Source organism: Schistocerca gregaria, chromosome 1 (assembly GCF_023897955.1).
Source record: "Schistocerca gregaria isolate iqSchGreg1 chromosome 1, iqSchGreg1.2, whole genome shotgun sequence".
NCBI lineage: Eukaryota > Metazoa > Arthropoda > Insecta > Orthoptera > Acrididae > Schistocerca > Schistocerca gregaria.
In genome coordinates, this window is record NC_064920.1 from 668033179 (window position 1) to 668055110 (window position 21932).

Genomic DNA, 21932 nt, shown 5'->3' on the forward strand with positions numbered 1-21932 from the left:
GACAGAGAGTGAACACAGAGAGCAAGGGGTTTTCAGAGGTTTGCCATCTCGTCTGTCCTGCGCAAGTCTTATTATCCCTTCCCAACTACTGCAGCCTACATTCATTCGTTTCCGTTTAGTACAAGGTTCATTCAATAATTAAAGAGACAAATTGGACCGGGGAAAAAATTGTCATTTTGGTACGTTTATGGCTATAAGCCCCCCCCCCCCCCCCCCCCCCCCCCATGAACCATGGACCTTGCCGTTGGTGGGGAGGCTTGCGAGCCTCAGCGATACAGATAGCTGTACCGTAGGTGCAACCACAACGGAGGGGTATCTGTTGAGAGGCCAGACAAACGTGTGGTTCCTGAAGAGGGGCAGCAGCCTTTTCAGTAGTTGCAGGGGCAACAGTCTGGGTGATTGACTGATCTGGCCTTGTAACAAAACGGCCTTGCTGTGCTGGCACTGCGAACGGCTGAAAGCAAGGGGAAACTACAGCCCTAATTTTTCCCGAGGGCATTCAGCTTTATTGTATGATTAAATTATGATGGCGTCCTCTTGGGTAAAATATTCCGGAGGTAAAATAGTCCCCCATTCGGATCTCCGGGCGGGGACTACTCAAGAGGATGTCGTTATCAGGAGAAAGAAAACTGTCGTTCTACGGAGTGGAGCGTGGAATGCCAGATCCCTTAATAGGGCAGGTAGGTTAGAAAATTTAAAAAGGGAAATGGATAGGTTAAAGTTAGATATAGTGGGAATTAGTGAAGTTCGATGGCAGGAGGAACGAGACTTCTGGTCAGGTGACTACAGGGTTATAAACACAAAATCAAATAGGGGTAATGCTGGAATAGGTTTAATAATGAATAGGAAAATAGGAAAGCGGGTAAGCTACTACAAACAGCATAGTGAACGCATTATTGTGGCCAAGCTAGATACGAAGCCCACATCTACTAAAGTAGTACAAGTTTATATGCCAACTAGCATGCAGATGACGAAGAAATTGAAGAAATGTATGATGAAAAAAATTAAATTATCCAGATAGTGAAGGGAGATGAAAATTTAATAGTCAAATGGTTCAAATGGCTCTGAGCTCTATGGGACTTAACTTCTAACGTCATCAGTCCCCTAGAACTTAGAACTACTTAAACCTAAGTAACCTAAGGACATCACACACATCCATGACCGAGGCAGAATTCGAACCTGCAATCGTAGCGGTCGCGCGGTTCCAGACTGTAACGCCCAGAAACGATCGGCCAACCCCGCCGGCAAAATTTAATAGTCATGGGTGGTTGGAATTCGAGTGTAGGAAAAGGGAGAGAAGGAAACGTAGTAGGTGGATATGGATTGGGGCTAAGAAATGAAAGAGGAAGCCGCCTGGTAGAATTTTGCACAGAGCATAACTTAATCATAGTTAACACTTGGTTCAAGAATCATGAAAGAAGGTTGTATACATGGAAAAACCCTGGAGATACTAAAAGGTATCAGATAGATTATATAATGGTAAGACAGAGATTTAGGAACCAGGTTTTAAATTGTAAGACATTTCCAGGGGCAGATGTGGACTCTGATCACAATCTGTTGGTTATGACCATTGGATTAAAACTGAAGAAACTGCAAGAAGGTGGGAATTTAAGGACATGGGACCTGGATAAACTGAAAGAACCAGAGGTTGTACAGAGTTTCAGGGACAGCGTAAGGGAACAAATGACAGGAAGAGGGGATAGTAATACAGTAGAAGAAGCATAAGGGAGCAATTGACAGGAATGGGGGAAAGAAATACAATAGAAGAAGAATGGGTAGCTTTCAGGGATGAAGTAGTGAAGGCAGCAGAGGATCAAGTAGGTAAAAAGACGAGAGCTAGTACAAATCCTCGGGTAACACAAAAAATATTGAATTTAATTGATGAAAGGAGAAAAATATAAAAATGCAATAAATGAAGCAGGCAAAAAGGAATACAAACGTCTCAAAAATGAGATCGACAGGAAGTGCAAAATGGGTAAACAGGGATGGCTAGAGGACAAATGTAAGGATGTAGAGGCTTATCTCATTAGGGGTAAGATAGATATTGCCTACAGGAAAATTAAAGAGACCTTTGGAGACAAGAGAACCACTCGTATGAACATCAAGAGCTCAGGTGGAAACCCAGTTCTAAGCAAAGAAGGGAAAGCAGAAAGGTGGAAGGAGTATATAGAGGATCTATACAAGGGCGATGTACTTGAGGACAATATTATGGAAATGGAAGAGGATGTAGATGAAGATGAAATGGCAGATACGATACTGCGTGAAGAGTTTGACAGAGCACTGAAAGACCTGAGTCGAAACAAGGCCCCCGGAGTAGACAACATTCCATTGGAACTACTGACGGCCTTGGGAGAGCCAGTCCTTACAAAACTCTACCATCTGGTGAGCAAGATGTATGAAACAGGCGAAATACCCTCAGACTTCAAAAAGAATATAATAATTCCAATCCCAAAGAAAGCAGGTGTTGGCAGATGTGAAAATTACCGAACTATCAGTTTAATAAGCCACAGCTGCAAAATACTAACACGAATTCTTTACAGACGAATGGAAAAACTAGTAGAGGCCGACCTTGGGGAGGACCAGTTTGGATTCCGTAGAAATACTGGAACATGTGAGGCAATACTGACCTTATGCCTTATCTTAGAAGAAAGATTAAGGAAAGGCAAACCTACGTTTCTAGCATTTGTGGACTTGGAGACGGCTTTTGACAATGTTGACTGGAATACTCTCTCTCAAATTCTAAAGGTGGCAGGGGTAAAATACAGGGAGCGAAAGGCTATTTACAATTTGTACAGAAACCAGATGGCAGTTATAAGAGTCGAGGGACATGAAAGGAAGCAGTGGTTGGGAAGAAAGTAAGACAGTATTGTAGCCTCTCCCCGATGTTATTCAATCTGTATATTGTGCAAGCAGTAAAGGAAATAAAAGAAAAATTCGGAGTAGGTATTAATATCCATGGAGAAGAATTAAAAACTATGAGGTTCGCCGATGACATCGTAATTCTGTCAGAGACAGCAAAGGACTTGGAAGAGCAGTTGAATGGAATGGATAGTGTCTTGAAAGGAGGATATAAGATGACCATCAACAAAAGCAAAACGAGGGTAATGGAATTTAGTCGAATTAAGTCGGGTGATGCTGAGGGAAGTAGATTAGGAAGTGAGACACTTAAAGTAGTAAAGGAGTTTTGCTATTTGGGGATCAAAATAACTGATGATGGTCGAAGTAGAGAGGATATAAAACGTACACTGGCAATGACAAGAAAAGCATTTCTGAAGAAGAGAAATTTGTTAACATCGAGTATAGACTTAAGTGTTAGGAAGTCGTTTCTGAAAGTATTCGTATAGAGTGTAGCCATGTATGGAAGTGAAACATGGACGATAAATAGTTTGGACAAGAAGAGAATAGAAGCTTTCGAAATGTGGTGCTACAGAAGAATGCTGAAAATTAGATGGATACATCACATAACTAATGAGGAGGTACTGAATAGGATTGGGTAAAAGAGAAGTTTGTGGCACAACTTGACCAGAAGAAGGGATCGGTTGGTAGGACATGTTGTGAGGCATCAAGGGATCACCAATCTAGAATTGGAGGGCAGCGTAGAGGGTAAAAATCGTAGAGGGAGACCAAGAGATGAATACACAAAGCAGATTCAGAAGGATGTAGGTTGCAGTAGGTACTGGGAGAAGAAGCAGCTTGCACAGGATAGAGTAGCATGGAGAGCTGCATCAAACCAGTCTCAGGACTGAAGACCACAACAACAACAACATGGCTTTAAGTTGGCATCACTGGGATGATCCCTGATCAGCTGATGTATCAACAGTGTTTTGTTTATAATCTCAAAAATACATTTCAAGATGACCAGTCTGCTTGAAACGTCCACATTAGTTGAACAACGTTCTGTTATTCGTTTTTTACTTGCTGAAGGCGAGAAACCATTGAAGATATACTTTAGAATGTCTGAAGTTTATGATGAAGGTTGTATGAATCGTGTAAATTTTACAAGTGGGTAGAGCAGTTCAAAAATGGTCGCGACTCATTGAGTAACGAACGCCGTTCTCGCCGACCAGATGTAGTTTCAACTCCCTCACTTGAAAGTCGAATTGATGACGTAATTCGTGCCGACCGCCGTGTGACTGTTAAAATGATAATTGACAAGGTTCAAGTTAGTACTAGTAGAGTTCATAGCATTATCTGTAAGAAACTGAAGTACCGCAAAACATGCGCAAGATGAACCACAACGGATAAAGACCGCATGGCAAAAAAATGTGAAGCACGCAGAAGTGCAGGAGGAAACAAAATGAAACTTCACTAGTAGAGACGGTATGTGATGTTCGTGATTGCAAAATCTAGCCAGTTTTACAAAGAACTCAGCAATAAGAGCCCACTCATCAGTACGATGTTGCACTGCCTCTGGCCTGGATGCTGTGCTGCTTCGGTTGGAAAGCGTGTCATTAAACCGTTGTGTCCTGTCCTGAGGGAAGCCGGCCCACGATTGTTATAACTGGTGCTTTATAACCTGAATGCCGGCAATGGAGCAGAGTTGACGTCCGAGATGGTCCCACACATGTTCTAACGAGCACAGTAAGCGGCAATCTGACAATCGGCCCAACCACAAACAGAGTACAGAAGCTAGCTGTTCAAACAAATAACTCAAGAGCAACATTGCAGTGCGTCGGTCATGGTATTGTAGTCTTGCGAGACTGACGAAACGTCATTAGTTGCGCCAGGCCAGAATAATAAAATCAGTTTGTTATTAATACTACGATGGTTGAGGATTAGGAGGCGCAATGAGTGTATTTCTTATTTCAGAATATATGTCACAAGTAGTGTTGGAATGTAGGACTTCCACTTCATGGAAATACAGTATTTGAGTGACAATGTGTAGATGTGATGATTAATTTACTAATTTACGCTATAATGCAGTTTTTCTGTTGTTGAATGAATGTTTCGTAGTGGAGAGAGTTTATTGAATGGTTCAAATGGCCCTGAGCACTATGGGACTTAACTTCTAAGGTCATCAGTCCTCTAGAACTTAGAACTACTTAAACCTAACCAACCTAAGGACATCACACACAATCATGCTCGAGGCAGGATTCGAACCTGCGACCGTAGCGGCCGCGCGGTTCCAGACTGTAGCGCCTAGAACCGCTCGGCCACTCTGGCCGGCAGAGAATTTATTACTCTTTGAAAGTGGTATTGCTCTTTGACATTTGAACTGCAGTCATGGTAGGAATTACATGTATGTTGACAGTCAGGTGCACATTCAGAGTCACAGGAAGACATTTCAGTAATATTCTGTTGCGAATTATGGGGGAATTTTATGTTAGGCCTCTATTTCATTAACGGCCCACCCGCACTATAACGATATTATTTGCGAAGCGCTCGGGAATGGAAGGTTGAAAGAGTTATCAGTCAAATCCAGTCAATTAAAAATCCATTAAATATGAGTACTGCGACACCGTTGTCCTCTCAGAGTTCCAGCCGTCATACATGACGGCTTCCCACACCGTGACGTCAGGTAAAACACCGCTATGCCTATCCAAAACATTGGATGAGTGGCACCTCTCGCCAGGTCGCTACAATATCCGCTGACAGTAGTCACCATGGGTAGTACAAAAATATGATTCATCACTGCACACATTGCTACTCCGTTCACCAGCAGTACGTGCCTCTGCGTCACGGCTTCACTCCAGCACAGCTGTTTGTGTTGTGGTACTATTTGCAGCCTACGCATGGGACGGTAATTCCTTAATCTGGCTTCTGCTTGTCTTCGACCAACGGTGTGGGATAGCACGGAATGTTGAAAGGAATCCACTACTTGGTAGGCATAGATGTCAATGGGTTATGACGTGCTCTGTGCACAATACGGCTGTCCTCTCTTATGCTGGTCAGAAGACGTCGACCGGAATCTTGATGACGAGTATGCTAGCTCCCACCTTCACATGCACTCCAATATCGGGCTGCTGTCACATCCGAATGTCACACAAATATGAATATTACACGATTCGACTGGCTGGCCAAATGGAGACCTACAACGAAATCGCTTTCAAATTCTATCACGTGCCGAAAATGTTGTTTCACAAGAGTATCCGTCTCCATGTTCTTCACAGTGATCACTCAACATTTGTCACTGTTCATGTCCCTTGAAAACGATGTTTCACGAACTCACCGACAAACTCTGAGGGATGATAGATCACAGAACTAGTCACTTTTTGTTAAGAAAAATACAGTGTGAATAAGGTAAAACTTGCACCTCAAATAGTGTAGAAGTGGAAGTGCTATTGACGTGCGGTTTTCATGGAAGGGACTGGTAGTGAGGGGCTCGTATTGTTTCCCATTAACCGATTGTAATAATACTTTAAAAATGTATTTTTTAAAGCATACATTTTTAATGTAACAATGCCTATTGACATTAACAAACTAAAAGTAGAGTAAATTAGAATGTCAGTGGTGTTTGTTGCAGGATTCCAGTGCGACTTATTTACTATATATAGTATTTCGACGAGTTTCCACACCGACACTTGTACAATACCTGTGGTATTACACACTAAAAATCAACAACACTTATGTGGAGTCTGTCCAGTAAAGAGACAATGATCACTGCCGGCGGCAATACACGCTTCCAGTCTGGTGTGGAACGGCTGCTGCACACGTGCCAGCATTTCAGCGGAGATGTCGGAGCAGGCTGCAGTAATACGTAGTTGCATATCATCGGGTGTAGTTTGTATGTCCTCGTAGACAGTGTCTTTCACATTTCCCCACAGAAGAAAGTCTACAGGTGTCAAATCTTGGGAACGAGCCAGCCAAGGTACGGGTCCTCTGCGTCCAGTCCAACGAACTGAACAATTCGTGAAGACTTGCTGTAGTACTTCGTGCACTATGGGCTGGACAACCATCGTATTAGAACCAAAGTTTCTCCTAGTCTGTAGGGGAATGTCTTCTTGTATCCGTGGAAGATGGTCTGTTAGGAGGCTGCAACATTTGTGCACATTCAGTGTTTCATCTATGAAAGAAGAGTCTATGAGCTGATGGTTCACTATCCCACACCACACTTTTACACTCCATGGACGCTGACGTTCCATCTGACGAAGCCAACGGGGTTTGACAACAGACCAATAGTACACACTTCGGCGGTTTACCTGGCAATGATTGGTAAATGTGGCTTCACCTCTAAACAAGATACCTGTACTTCAGGAGTACCCTGTCTTAATGCCTATGTGCGGAAGTAAACACGATTCTCATTATCGTTTCCATGCAGCTCTTCTCGGCGGGGGATCTGATACGGATCGAACCTACGTCGATGGATAATCTGTATGACACTTGCCTGACACATGCGGATCAACTGTAACAGCAGCAAGAGCATTAATTTCCTCTTTCCTGTCGTCACTTGTCTGGAACCGCGCGACCGCTACGGTCGCAGATTCGAATCCTGCCTCGGGCATGGATGTGTGATGTCCTTAGCTTGGTTAGGTTTAAGTAGTTCTAAGTTCTAGGGGACTGATGACCTCCGATGTTAAGTCCCATAGTGCTCAGAGCCATTTGAACCATCTTCCTAACTCTCTGTACGTCATGAGCATGTCGGCTTTTTGTGCATTGGTAAACCACATCATCGACTCACGACGTACCGCTAGGACTGTCACACATTAACTGACCAACAAGTCGCAATACATTCAAGGTACACAAGCGCACTGTAAGAAAACGTAACAACATCGTACCTAGCAACCAAGCAGGTTGAATAGCACAACAAGTGTGGCTATAGAAACTTTTCAAAATACGATATGACGTAAACGACTGGTAGTAGAATCCTGCAACAAACACCACTGACATTCTAATTTACCCTACATTTAGTCTGTGAATGTCAACAGGCATTGTTCCATTTAAAAAAGTGTATGTTTTGCACAAAAGTACACCTTCTAGGTATTATTACAATCTGTTTATTGGCTAACAACAGGTGCCCCTGATTACCAACCCATTCTGTAGAAGCCGCACACCAATAGCACTTTGCATTTCCGCAATACTTAAGGTCCAAAGTTTAGGTGATACGCCCTGTGTACGGTTTACTCCGTCGTTTATGAATAACATGTATGGTCATGTTGCACACCGCCGCCTAGCGACCAACTGCGCCGGTCCGAGTGAGCTTTCTAATCTGTGCCAATTTTGTCACTCAGACTGTGTTGTAATACTGTATCTTCAGTGGCGAGTGTTCCACCAGTGCTTTATTCAGCTCGCGTTGTTGTAAAAGGGTATCTTCATTGTCATGCAGCTTACTAGTCATGAATTCAGGTTTCTTGCTGTTAGTTCTCAGCGAAATATGGATTAAGGATTTGATGAGATCACTACTAACGTGATTATGTGTTGCGGTGAGGCGGTGAGGCGGTGAGGCGGTGAGGCGGTGAGGCGGGGGGGGGGGGGGGGGGGGGGGATGAAAGGAGCAGCTCTCCGTACTTACGAAAATCGGTTCCCTAACAAAGACACCTACATCACAGTACCTTTGCTGCAATTCTTGGACGCTTACGAGAAACAAGGAGTCTGCGCCATCAGTATATTGGTGGTAGCAGACGTGACGTGAGAACACTACATTTCCAGGGTGAAGCGATCCATAGATTTAGCATTGAATTTTCAGGTAGTTTCGTGCCATAGCCGATTATCAACAAGGTACGCAGTTTGTACAGTGGTTTGTCCACTAAAGAGTGAATGATGCAGTCCACACACATGTTTTATTTACATATAAAGCCTTTTGTAGACGTGACGGGGTCATTGACAGCAGCAACGGGCACAACTGGGGCTATGACAACCCGCATGCAGTTACTGATAATAGTCCAGCAATGAAAGTTCTCCGTAAACGTGTGCGCGGGAATGGTGGATAGTCATCTTGTAGGACAATGACTCCCAACCTACTGGTAATTGCCCTCTGACTGGCAAATGAAATTTGCTGATGGGTAAAAACAAAAGGATTTTATTGTGATTCAGTAATGAAACTAAATTATTTTTAAAAGATCTTTATTACTACCACAATTTTCTAAGATTAATATTGACTATGTAAGTTTTCAATGCATCCAGCAAATAACTGAGGACGTAGGTTGCAAGTGCTTCTGTGGGACGAAGAGGTTAGCGAGAAGAGGAATTCGTGGCAGGCCACATCAAACCAGTCAGAAGACTGACGCCCCCACAAAAAAGGTATCAATAATAATTTTTTCTCAGTTATTAGCATTGTGGAGATTACAGGTTTCTCACATAGGCCAGCTACTACGCACATACTTTGTGCTTTGTACCAATCATTCATCGTGGTAAAAGTATGACATATATATAACAAATGCAATGTCTCATGAAAATGTCTTCTCCACTTTGTGGATAGTTTCCGCAGCAGATCGTAAATTGCTTCATTGCTCTCTTAGAGAGAGATAAATAAACTAATTGACAGCACGATAACAGTACGCAGGGTGTCCCAGGAGGAATGGTCAATAATTAGGGATATGACAGGAACAACCGTTTGAAACAAGGAAGTCTATTGAACAGAGTCTCTAAAGTCCATACCTTAAGAGCTATCAGCACTTCTTCATCTTCGATGCTGTGAAACACATCGCTTCAAGCTCTTTGCTTTCCATATTTTGAAAGTATACCTTATGAGCTATGACACTGGCTCATCTCTGCTAGTGTGAACACATCTCTCCTGGTGAACAAGTGCCCTTAGTGCTTAAGGTATGCATTCTAGAGCTCTCGTGGACAAAACAATTTTTTGTTATTTTGGTCCATACTGTCTCCTCCCAAAACATGTATACATATTTGTTCCTCAGTATCGAAGATGAAGAAGTGGTTTAGTTCTTACGGCAGACCTCATGTTTACTAGACTTTTCTGCTTCGAATGATCGTTCCTGTCATATCCCTGAATATTGGCCATTCCTCTACAACATCTTATATAAGGCTATTATAGCGCTGTACACAGTATTAATATTATTAATAATAATTATTAGAATAGACAGACACAAAGCGTTAACAGTCCGAAATCTTCCAATTTCTACAAATTCAGAATTAAAGACTCCAGAAATCCAATTATTTACGAAAAGTAGGTATAGTGCAAACATTTTATCTTCGTTGATTTTAAATGGAGGTTCAGGTAAAGCAAGTGCCACTAGGGAAAGTAGTAGTGCAGGGAAAGCATGTTTTGTAACAAGTGCCTACCTTCAATGTTACTAGTTAGCTTTCTTATCTGAGAAGGAGAAGTAGTTAGTACTGGAAATGCACTCGGAATTGCTTCATCATTCTTTCTCTCTCTCTCTTTCTCTCTCTCTCGCTACCTGAACACAACACATGAAACGTGGAAAAGAAATGTGAGATTCAAGATTTGTAGATGTGAAAATAGATTTTTGTCTATGATAGCAATAAAATAAAAACAAGTAATTGCAAAGTCCAGGACTGAATTATGATATTGTTGATATACCTGAATGGATCTGGAGCATGATTTAAGATGTGCTTTTACTGAAAACAACTCAAATGTAAAAATGATTGTTAGAGAGAAACTGCACCAATTGTCTCATTGACTCATTAGTTTGTAACTTAATAAAAACACCCACAACACAAAATATCATTCATCTTTCACTCTTTTTAAAATAAAATTGTTCTAAGAAAGTTCTTTTTCAATCTGATGCTTAGTTAGGTGCTCAAGTTGGTGACGGTCAGGGGATGGGGGGGGGGGGGGGGGCGTACTATCTAAGATCTTGTTGCACTCAGGAATAATGATCTAAGAAAGCTTGGCGAAACACTGATGTATGATTTTGTTGCACTCAGGGTAATAGTCTAACAAAGGTTGTGGAACACTGTTCAAGGCCTGTGATAGTGGCACCTATTGGAGCGGTTTACTTACAGTTCCTGCAGACCCCGAACTGCTGGAATATTAGCCGATTTCTTTGCGTAGAAGCCTCTGGTTCCAGCACGATGGAGCGCCAGCACATTTCGGCGTTGATGTGCGAGCACGGCTGTCGATTTTGGGGAACATTGGATAGGACGAGGAGAACCAGTTGCGTGGCCAGTGCTTTGGCCTGACTTCACGCCCCTCGATTACCTTTTTTAGGGACGTGTCAAAAGCATTGCTGAGCGAATCCTGGTGTATTCTTCAGAGTTGTCCGGGCATTGATACGAAATCGTGCAGCATGTATTGAGGCACGGGCGAACTTTTTGAAACACTGATGTAAATTACTCACAGTATGTTGAATAATAATAAACGGTAATCTCTGTCAGTTGTGATTTTTCGTTATTATAACCTTAAGAACGCACTTAACACTATATGTTCCATGATAGAAAGTGATGTTCTTTCTGCGACCTATCCTTCGTCAAAGTTTTTCGGTGAGGTCCTGAAACACCCTGTATACGCTACCAGGCTTTGTGACAACGCTAAGCACGAACAACACTAATGCACTCTGGTAGCTGTTCCACCTTACACAGAGAATTGCGGGTATAATCTTTTACATACCCGCCGATGACTTGCACGCGTACTAAGCTACACTGACTCCTGAGATACTAATGTCAACGTCAGAGAAGGCCGATGTGTCAGTTTCTCCTCAACGATAGTAAAGACGGAGAGGATGGAATTCAGTACGGCGGATCTAGAGGAAAAGGCAACCCACCAGGCAGAACAAAAATTCACGTCGCGTCTGGCGCAACAAGCTTCTACGCGGCGGCTTAAAAAATCAGTAGCGTCTGTCACAAAAGTGGTCGTCTATGAAAGGTGTCTGTCCCCACATTTGGCGGCCTGTTAAGACCAGTTTGGTGATTCGATAACAGATGTAACACCCTTTCCTAATTTACTTTCAAGTAAGGCATGATGGTAAACACTAAATGGAAAATCGCTCCTCTAGGTAAACAATCCTTCATCAATGGAAACAGTGATGCAACTTGGCCATCGGACTCTGGAGGGCCTAAGATATCATATGAGGAAGATTTGGATCTTCGTGCAACTTCTTGCATTCGGACTAAGGAAAAAATTCTGCAGCGCACATTGAATATCAATATTTTATGAAAGACTGAGAAACCTGAACAATTGCGAGTGTATTAAACAGACGTAACATAATCATGCTAGAACTTCAGGAAACCAGATACGGAGATGAAAACACATTTCAATCATTGGGATGCAGGATTTTTAAAGAAAGACTAGCAATAAATAATAAACAGAAAGTCACTATGCTTGGAACAGCTTTCTTGGTCCAACGAAACCTATTAGAATCAATGACAAATTTTGTTTCCCAGTCTGAGCGAATATCACTTACCTCGCTTATCTCAGCAAAAAAGGGCTATTCCATCATAAATTCACATACACCCATCAACAACGGTAAGAGAAAAAGTCCGGAAGAAGTCCAACAATTCTGGGAACACTACGAAATTAGTCATAAAAAATACCAAAGTACCACATAAAACTAGTTGTAAGAGACTTCAACGCACTGATCGGCAGACGAAAGAGATAAAAGGCAATAGCAGGAAATTTTCCTGCACACAAGCGCGTCATTAAGAATAAAGAAAGATTCACAAACTTCTACAGACAATTCGACTTAAAGCTAATGTCAACCTTTTTCAGATAATTAACAAGGAGAAAGAGGGCTTGGTCTTCTCCTAATAGACATTGGGATTCATATCAACTGGATCATGTGACAATAGCCAACCAAACTGTAGATAAATCATTAACGTACTGCTCAGTAGAGAACTAGGCATAGATTCGGACCACTTTTAAACAGAAATCAAAGCCAAATTTCAACATAAAGATTAAAATACGGGATAGAATTTCCACAAAATTTCTGTCAGACAACAGGGATGAATTCGTTAAATAGCTTCACCCCAAAATGATGAAAAATTGGAATGAGATCAGAGAATCAGTTATACACACGGTGAAGGAACGAGAACAACCACGAAGAAGAAGGAAACATAGATGGTGGAATACGATATGTGATAAAGCGATAGAGCGTAGACTAAGAGCTTGGACAAAATGGAACTCCTTTAAAAAGGAAAGAAACTGGAACACGTTCATTGAGATCAGAAAATAGACATAAAAAAACTATTCGAACGCAGAAACAGAACTGTGACAAAAAATGATTAGTGGGAATAGATACAAATTTCAGACAGAAGAATAAAAGGGGCTTCTGAAAGTTTTCAAAGGAGAAATAACAGGGTACAAACCGGCGAGATTTCACTTTAAAGATGCAACAAGGAAACTGATTACCAACAATAAAGACAACTGTTAGTTATAAGCAAAATATTTCAGAGCTCTTTTAAACTGCGAGGAACCAACACAACGACTAATTTTCAGCCTCAAAATGAAAAATGAAAACCTACCTTCAGAACCACCTCCACTATATCAAACTGAACAATACATTGGTCATGTGAAAAACAATAGAGAGCCATGTGAAGGTAGGATATTAGCTGAGACGTGGAGACTGGGAGAGAAGTGAGCAGCTCAAACCATTTAAGAGATTATTAAAAATTACTGGGAGAAACGAAGAATGCTGGGCAATTGGAAACACGCCATAATTCATACATTACATAAGAAGGGAGAAGGACAGGCTCCAACAATTACCGAGGCATATCTGTACTTCCAGTAATCTAAAAAATTATATCTAAAACTCTACTGAATAAGACAGAAGACAAAGCAGGACACACTATTATTGAGTGCCAGGCGCGGCTCAGAAAAAATAGATCGTGTCCAGGACAAATTTTTAAGTTGAAAACAATCATCAGGATCAGAACAATGCAGAACCTTAACACGCGCGTTACAGTCACTGGTCTCAAAAAAGCCATCGATTCTGTAGACAGATAGACAGTACTCCTGACACTGGAGAAGGGAGGTATCGATAAAACCACCAGACAGTTAGTCGAACAGACATTCACAGACTCAACTTCAAAAGTTAAATTCCTAGGAGAAGCTTCTGAACCATTCCGAATTAACAAAGGTGTTCGGAAGGGCCATGAGATCTCACAGATTCTCTGCAATCTGGACTTAGACAAGATTATGAAAGAGTGAAATAAAGAAATAAAAGAGCAAACCATCAAAGGAATCTATCCAGAACAAGGAAGAGGAAGGTTGACGTCAAAATTCTCGCTTTTACTGGCGATATTATAATAACTTCTAAGGGCGAAACAGACGGTAAGATAAACTGCAGCTAAAACCAGATTACAAATATCGTATGAGGAAACGGAATACATCAACATAAACACAACAGAGGAAAATGTATACAAACACAACATGTGAAAATAAAAAAAAAAACTGATAAGTTTAAGTATTTGAGGAAATGGATTCAGTCACATGGATTAGATAACAACAAGTAAAGAAAAATCGAAGAAAATGGGATTATCAAAAAAATTAAACACTACGCATCAGTAATTAAACCAGAAGCATTATACGGATATGAATGCTTAACATTGACTGAAAGAGGAAAAGAAGAGCCGGAAAAGAAAGAAAGGAAAATACTCAGAAAAATTTTACAACCATAAATGAAATGATAGTGGGGCATTGATGGCTGGGAGGCCCCGTCCGAGGAAGCTCGGCCGCCGGGTGCAGGTCGTATTTCAGATGACGCCACACCTGGAGACTTGTGCGTCGGTGATGATGAGATGATGATGAGGGCAACAGAAAACTCAGTCCACGGGTGGAGAAAATCTCTAACTCGGCCGGAAATCGAACCCGGGCCAGAAGCGTGGTAGGCAAGCAGGTGGACTTAGGCATATAAAAGAAGGGACAATAAAGATAACAACTGATCGAGGAGGAGAAAAGGAGATCTATATAGAAACACAGAAACAATCATAACCACAACAAGGAAGAGGAGATTCAAGTTTAATAGTCACATGGACAGAAAGAGTGACAACAGGCTAATGAAGAAAATTTTTAATTTCATTTCCAAATTAAAGAATCCCACAGGACGGCTAGAGTAGACAAGAAAGGATTGGAGAAAATTTAAAGTCACGGGAAACGCCATAAAGGACAAGAAAAATTTCAGGCTACTATCAACGTCAAAATTTCGTATCCAACAACAAAATCTTGAATCTAGAAAGGTGAAAGCAAATGAATAGAGGCAGGCCGTCAGCCAAAGATAAAGATAAAGATAAAAAGAAAACGATCACCACTGTCTTAGGTTCAAAGCAATCTATAACTGTACAAATTCTGTAATAACAGAGTTATATATAAAGGTCCCTAGCGATGTGATTTGTGGAACCTCCAACGGCCCGCATTTCGTGGTCGTGCGGTAGCGTTCTCGCTTCCCACGCCCGGGTTCGATTCCCGGCGGGGTCAGTGATTTTCTCTGCCACGTGATGGCTGGGTGTTGTGTGATGTCCTTAGGTTAGTTAGGTTTAAGTAGTTCTAAGTTCTAGGGGACTGATGACCTAAGATTTTAAGTCCCATAGTGCTCAGAGCCATTTGAGCCATTTGAACTTGCAACGCCTTCAAATATCATGCACTAAATTTCGGTATTTCTCGTTCGCCATGCATAAACTGTTAATCCTATAGAAAAGTTGAACAGGACCTTTTTGTAGGAAATTTCATGTAGTTAAATATTATGCTGGCGTACATTTTCGCTGGAGGCCATATTTTCCCGTTGTTCAAGAAAAACTAACAAACGCAACCTTCAAATCTACCCCCACTCCCACACTCAGTCCCCTCTGGTCAGGATTATTTTCCACTTCGCCCTTTTTTGGTCTTCTTTGATTGGTCTTACTACACCACCGGCTTATCGAGCACTTAAAAATTGTAAAACTGGCGTTTGTGGGAATTTAACCTAACAGTTTTGTGAACTATAGCAGCATAAAATAAACAATTATTTCGTTGTATTCGTCAGGTATTCTCATTACGAAACTACTATGCTTACAAGGATTAAGTTTGTATCGTATTGTCATAGCAGTTAGTTTTGTCATAACGTTTACAAAAGTCGTTTTTCTTTCATTACCCTAATGGGCACATTTACATCGATAATGTTAACGAAATAGCCGAGTATGCTGGTGGTGTAACAGCACAATGAGTAGAGACCGAAAAACCTCGAATATTGGGAATAGTTCGTGCAGTCGGAAATTTTTGTACAGTGGTAAGAGCGAGTGCCACAACATGGGAGAGACGAGTGTGGAGGTGAATGTGCGTTTGAAGGTCATTTTTGTACGTTTTACTTGAATAATTCGAAAACTGTATCCACGTACAAAATTTATCTACAATAAGTTTCTTACAAACGGTCCCATTCATTTTTTGTATAATTAACAGCGAGTGTGATAATATGAAAATTTCGCGAGGGTTTTGAAGGTGTGGATTGCATACAACCCATTGGTAGGAGCAGCTGAATCACCCTTTGAGGCAGCTAAGACAGGCAACCCTAAGTATATCCATAATGAATAAATATAACGAGATGCGGTTTTGGCCAAGTTATAGTGGACAGTATGGCAAAGTTACTGATGTTGGCAAGTAATTTTATCGTTTGTAGACGCCGAATTACAGGACAGGCTTCATATTTCTAATGGAACTGTATATTTTTTCTGTGGGATTTAAGAGAAGCTTCTAGGAGAAATTGAACGACATGATATTTACGGAACTGATTATATAGTATCAAGATAACTGCGTCGCAAACCATTGTCCAGCGATCAGGAAAAGAGATTCCACAAATGTCTGTTCTTTAACGACTCAGGTATTGTTCTTGTGTTGCCTTTGTGTCTGAAGCCTGTCCGTCTGTGTTTTGCTGTTGCAGCAATTACTACTGAGACATTCACAATGCATATGAAAGTCGAAAAAGTGAATATCGTTTATGGCGAACGTCACCAAACTATTGGAGACGTGGTACCGTTGAATGCTGAAAAGAATCCAGGATCTGTCTTTGCAAACATTATAAAAAGAGTTCTATAAAACGGAAGTGTGGAGAGTAAAATACGCCAAGGAAAAAGAGTAGTAGCTTCTGAAAGAAATGAAACTAACATCTTAGCAGCAGTAACGCACACTGAAAATGTCACTAACAGGCATCTCGGAAGTACGAGGGGGATCAACCAAACGAGTGTTCCGCGAAAGCTGCATTCCAAAGTATTTCATCCTCTTCACATTCCACTGCATCTACAGCTTCATGGCAATGACTTGCAAAATTGATTACAGTTCTCCGAATGTTAATTACGAGAAGTGCAAAGAGATGGGGCACATCTATGCAAAATCTTGTTTAAGGAAGAAGTATTGTTTACAAACCATGGAGAAGTCAATCTTCGCAACATTTATTAGTCATCAGTTGAAAACCAGTGCCGACAAACAGAAGTGGATAAAAATAACGATTTTGTTATAGCAACGATTGGTGGGTCTTTTTTAAGACCCACACAATTGGCCACATTTTATTTATGGAAATCTACTCAAGTATCTCGAGTTCCTAACAATTGTTGCTGCCGCAGTTTTTGCAAGGCGCCCCACTGTGCACAGGACAGTCAGAGTAGCAGCAACATGGCAGGTGTTCCTCTCCTTCGGCACGTGTAATGGCAGACCTTATTAAGAGAACATTTGGAGAGGATTGGAACGATCGTTCAGGAAACGCAAAATGGTCTGCACACTCCAAAAGTAGCAGTTAGTACTTTTATCTGGAGCAAGAATTAAAACAAGCGGTCTACTACGAAACACCGACGACTCCCGAAGGTATGAAATACCACATAACACGGGCCTGTGCTACCATTAACTCCAGATGAAATTGAAAAGGGAATATTGTTTCTCCAGAATCACTTTACAGCGTGTAGCAATGCTTAAGGTCAACATTTTGAGCACCTGGTATACCAGCCGTGATAACAAACACACGAACAGAACCTGTGGTACATGGCTGCTTATATTTGATATAATAAGACAGACCTTTGTGCAACCTCTTCTTCTGTTTTGTGGCGCTATTATCTTGATATTGTTTGATCAAGTCCCATCCGTACAAGTTATACAGTTGAAGTTCTCTTAGAAGTTTATTTAAAATACCACAGAAAAAGTATGTAGTCTCATTAGAAGAAAACAAAGTCGGTGTCGTAATTCGGCGACTATAAACGATAAAAATTACTTACGATCGTGAGGAAATTCGCCATATGTCTTTGCTATAACTTCTAGAAAACAGCACCTCGGTATACTTACTCTTTATGGATATACTTGCGATGGCCTGTCTAAACTGCCTCACATACATATACACTCCAAGCAAAGAAAAAAAGTCAAATAAAACGATGCATCAAGAAGAAATTAACCGAATGAGACGGAAATCGGTAGATGTGATTTACATGTGCAGACAGACAAATGATTACAATTTCAGAAAAATTGGATGCTTTATTCAGGAGAAAGAGCTTCACAAATTGAGCATGCCTATAACGCGCTGGTCCACCTATGACCCTTACGCAAGCTGTTATTCAGCCTAACATTGATTGACAGAGTTATTGGATGTCCTTGTGAGGGATATCGTGCCAAAATCTGTCCATCTGGCGCGTGAGATGGCCAAAATCCCGAGCTGACTGGAGGGCCCAGTCCATAATGTTGCAATCGTTCTTAATTGGGGAGAAATCCAGCGACTCCTTGCTGTCCAAGGTAGGGTCTGGCAAGCATGAGGACAAGCAGTAGAAAATCTAGCCGTGTGCTGGCTGACACTATTTGCCTAAATGTAAGGGCAGGATGGCTTGCCACGAAGGGCAACAAAACGCGGCGTAAAATACGTCGACGTACCGCTGTGCTGTAAGTGTTTCTGTGTATGCACATCACAAAAAAAATGGTTCAAATGGCTCTGAGCGCTATGGGACTTAACATCTATGGTCATCAGTCCCCTAGAACTTGGAACTACTTAAACCTAACTAACCTAAGGACAGCACACAACACCCAGCCATCACGAGGCAGAGAAAATCCCTGACCCCGCCGGGAATCGAACCCGGGAACCCGGGCGTGGGAAGCGAGAACGCTACCGCACGACCACGAGATGCGGGCGTATGCACAGCACCTCTACCTATTTCCGTCCCAATCGGATAATTTCTTAGTGGTGCGTCGTCTTTTTATCTCTCTTTGAGTGTTTATCCACAGCATCAGATACTGCACATTGCGTGAAGAGGGAACAGGGGGAGTCTTCATAACTATATATCACCCGACTTCCTTTCCTGTTTCATTCGATTGTGCCTTGTGAACGGGGAGGGATGACTATCAATACATGTCCTATTGTCTCTTATCTTACCCTGACGATCGCTGCACGTGATTCACGACGGAGACAGTAGACATTTACACAGTCGTCCTCGAATACCGGTGCTTTAAATTTACCCAACAGTGTCTCGCGGGAATAATCGCTTCCATCTACCAAAATTTCCCCTTTAAGTTCCTGAGAATCTCTCTTACACTTCAGTGTAGGTTGTTCTGAGCTGATCCTCGCACTGCTTCTCTGAAGTCATTCGATTGTCTGCTCTCATGTCTACTTTACCAGGACTTCGTATTCTAGAACAGTGATTTGAAAATGGTCTAGTAGCGACTTGCTTTGGAATCGCACCTCACGGTCCCGAAACGTTTCCAACACTTTGGTTTGGTAACGAAAAATATAACTGAAAAAAGGTCAAAAATACTGGAGCACGTGAAGCACAACACGATAACACACGAGCACGTGTCACTGAAAGCACCTATCCAGGAACTTTCCCAAGAGGTGATTCGAATCTTTCGTATGTTTGCATTTTCGACCTTTAACTTCTTCTAACCTCTCACCGAATAATATTCCGGGAATTGAAGATTAATCTCAAATTTGTAGTGACGACTAAAATCATACAATTTCTTCAATAGTGGAATGAAAAGTCTATTTCGGTAGAGACAAAGGGGGATACATACAGGAGAAGAATATACTACTGATTAATTTCCGTTTATTATTCACATAAAAAACCGTCGCCAAGGAACACGAATTCGTGCAACAAACAAACAGTTCTACATAACCTAAAGTCAGATCTCCCTGCCGATACCGGGAAAGAGATGCTGTTGTATGCAGATTTTGTCGGTATAAGCCATAAAGATATACAGAAGAACAGAGAAGAAAATTGAGGATTTGTTACATGATGCTCATTTTGTCTTTCAGACAGAGAGACAATTCTGACATTTGATTGATAATGGAAGCAATACTTAAGAAAAATAAAAACAAGTTGATAGTGTCTGTCGACCTGGAAAAAGCGTTCGACAAACGTTACAAGAAGCTCGAAATTCTGAAAAAAAATGGTAGTAAGCTATAGGGAAAGACGGCTCGGGTACAGTATGTACAAGAACCAAGAGGAAACAAGTGGAATGGAAGAGCAAGGACGAAGCACTCGGATTAGAAAGTATGTGAGACAAGGGTTTCTCGCTCCTGTTGTTCATGCTCATATAGAAGAAGCAAAGACGGAATGAAAGAAAGGTTCAAGAGTGGGATTAAAATTCTGGGTGAAAGGATATCAATGGTAAGATTTGCTGATGACATTGCTACCATCGGCGTAAGTGGAGAAGAATTACAGGACGTGTTGAATGGACTGAACAGTCTAATGATTACAGAATATGGCTTCAAAGCAAATCTGCAACCGCCGGCCGTGGTGGCCGAGCGGTTCTAGGCGCTACAGTCTGGAACCGCGCGACCGCTACGGTCACAGTTTCGAATCCTGCCTCGAGCATGGTTGTGTGTGATGTCCTTAGGTTAGTTAGGTTTAAGTAGTTCTAAGTTCTAGGGGACTAATGATCTCAGCAGTTAAGTCCCAAAGTGCTCAGAGCCATTTGAACCATTTGAACGAAATCTGCTACCCACGCAGCAAAGTAACGCACGGGGCGACGAGGCAAATAGGAGATAATGAGCAGACTAGTATATGTAAGAGAGGCATTCCTAACCAAGAAAACTATTCTAGTACCAAACATCGACCTTAATCTGAGGGAGAAATGTCTATGAATGTACGTTAGGAGCACAGTAGGTAAGGCGAAGAAGAAGAGACTCGAAATGTTTGAGATGTGGTCCTACAGATGGATACTCAAAAAGTAGAATAACTGGTAAGGTAAGCCTTGAGGAGGTTCTCCTCGCAGTTGGCGGAGAAAGTAATATATTAAAAACACTGGGAAGAAGGAGGGACAGGATGATAGGACATGTTATAAGCCATCAGGGAATAACGTCCGTCATATTAGAGAAGCTATAGATGGTAAAAACTAAAGCGCATTCGAATACATCAAACAAATTACTGAAGACGTTGGGCACTATTACTAATCTGAGACGAGGTTCGTTAATTTGCTCCAAAAGATTGAAATGTTAGAAGTTTCCAGTGCCTGCACAGTCGACGACGTTAACAAGCGCCCCCGTGGCGGACCAGTCGCGCGTACTCACCCGAACGTCCATGGTGGCGGCCGTCTGTGGACTGATAGCGGCTGAGGCGGAAGAGGTGCGCAGGTCCCGCGGTTTGGTGACCCAGCGCGCCCACCGCCTGCGTGGGAGATGCAGTTCTTGCACAAGAGCCCGCGATGGACCGCCCGCTGCCCGTGCTGTAATGCCGCCCACGATCGCTGACGGCGCCACTTTCTTTCCCCCTGGCTGTGGCCGCCTTTCGGGAATTACCAGACCAGGACACACACACACGCATCGTTTTCTCATCCACGCATGTGGTATCGTTGCCTCAGTATATCACTTTTAATCCCGTTCCTCCCAGTTCCCAGTCCCTCGTTCGGTGTATGTATTGTACACTGTTGCAGAGCACAATATTTAAAAAGAAAAGCATTCCGTCGTCAGGCCACGAGTGGTCTACCGGGACCATCCGACTGCCATATCATCTTCAGGGGCGGATGCAGATAGGAGGGGCGTGGGGTCAGCACACCGCTCTCCCGGTCGTTATGATGGTATTCTTGACATAAGCCGCTACTATGCGGACAAGTAGCTCCTCAATTGGCCTCACGAGGCTGAGCGCACTCCAAAAAATGGCAACAGCGCATGGCGGCCTGGATGGTCACCCATCCAAGTGCCAACAAC

The 21932-nt window shown here is 42.2% G+C and overlaps 1 protein-coding gene across 1 annotated transcript in view; it reads right to left on the reverse strand.

The window, feature by feature from the left end:
- Positions 1-21336, reverse strand: part of LOC126301277 (uncharacterized) — a 78904-nt gene extending 57568 nt beyond the window's left edge. The window contains exon 1 of the mRNA XM_049991705.1: positions 21297-21336. Within this exon, the coding sequence (XP_049847662.1) occupies positions 21297-21308 (12 nt within the window). The 5' untranslated portion in view covers positions 21309-21336. The remainder of the gene's footprint in view (positions 1-21296) is intronic.
- Between the last annotated feature and the right edge of the window lie 596 nt (positions 21337-21932).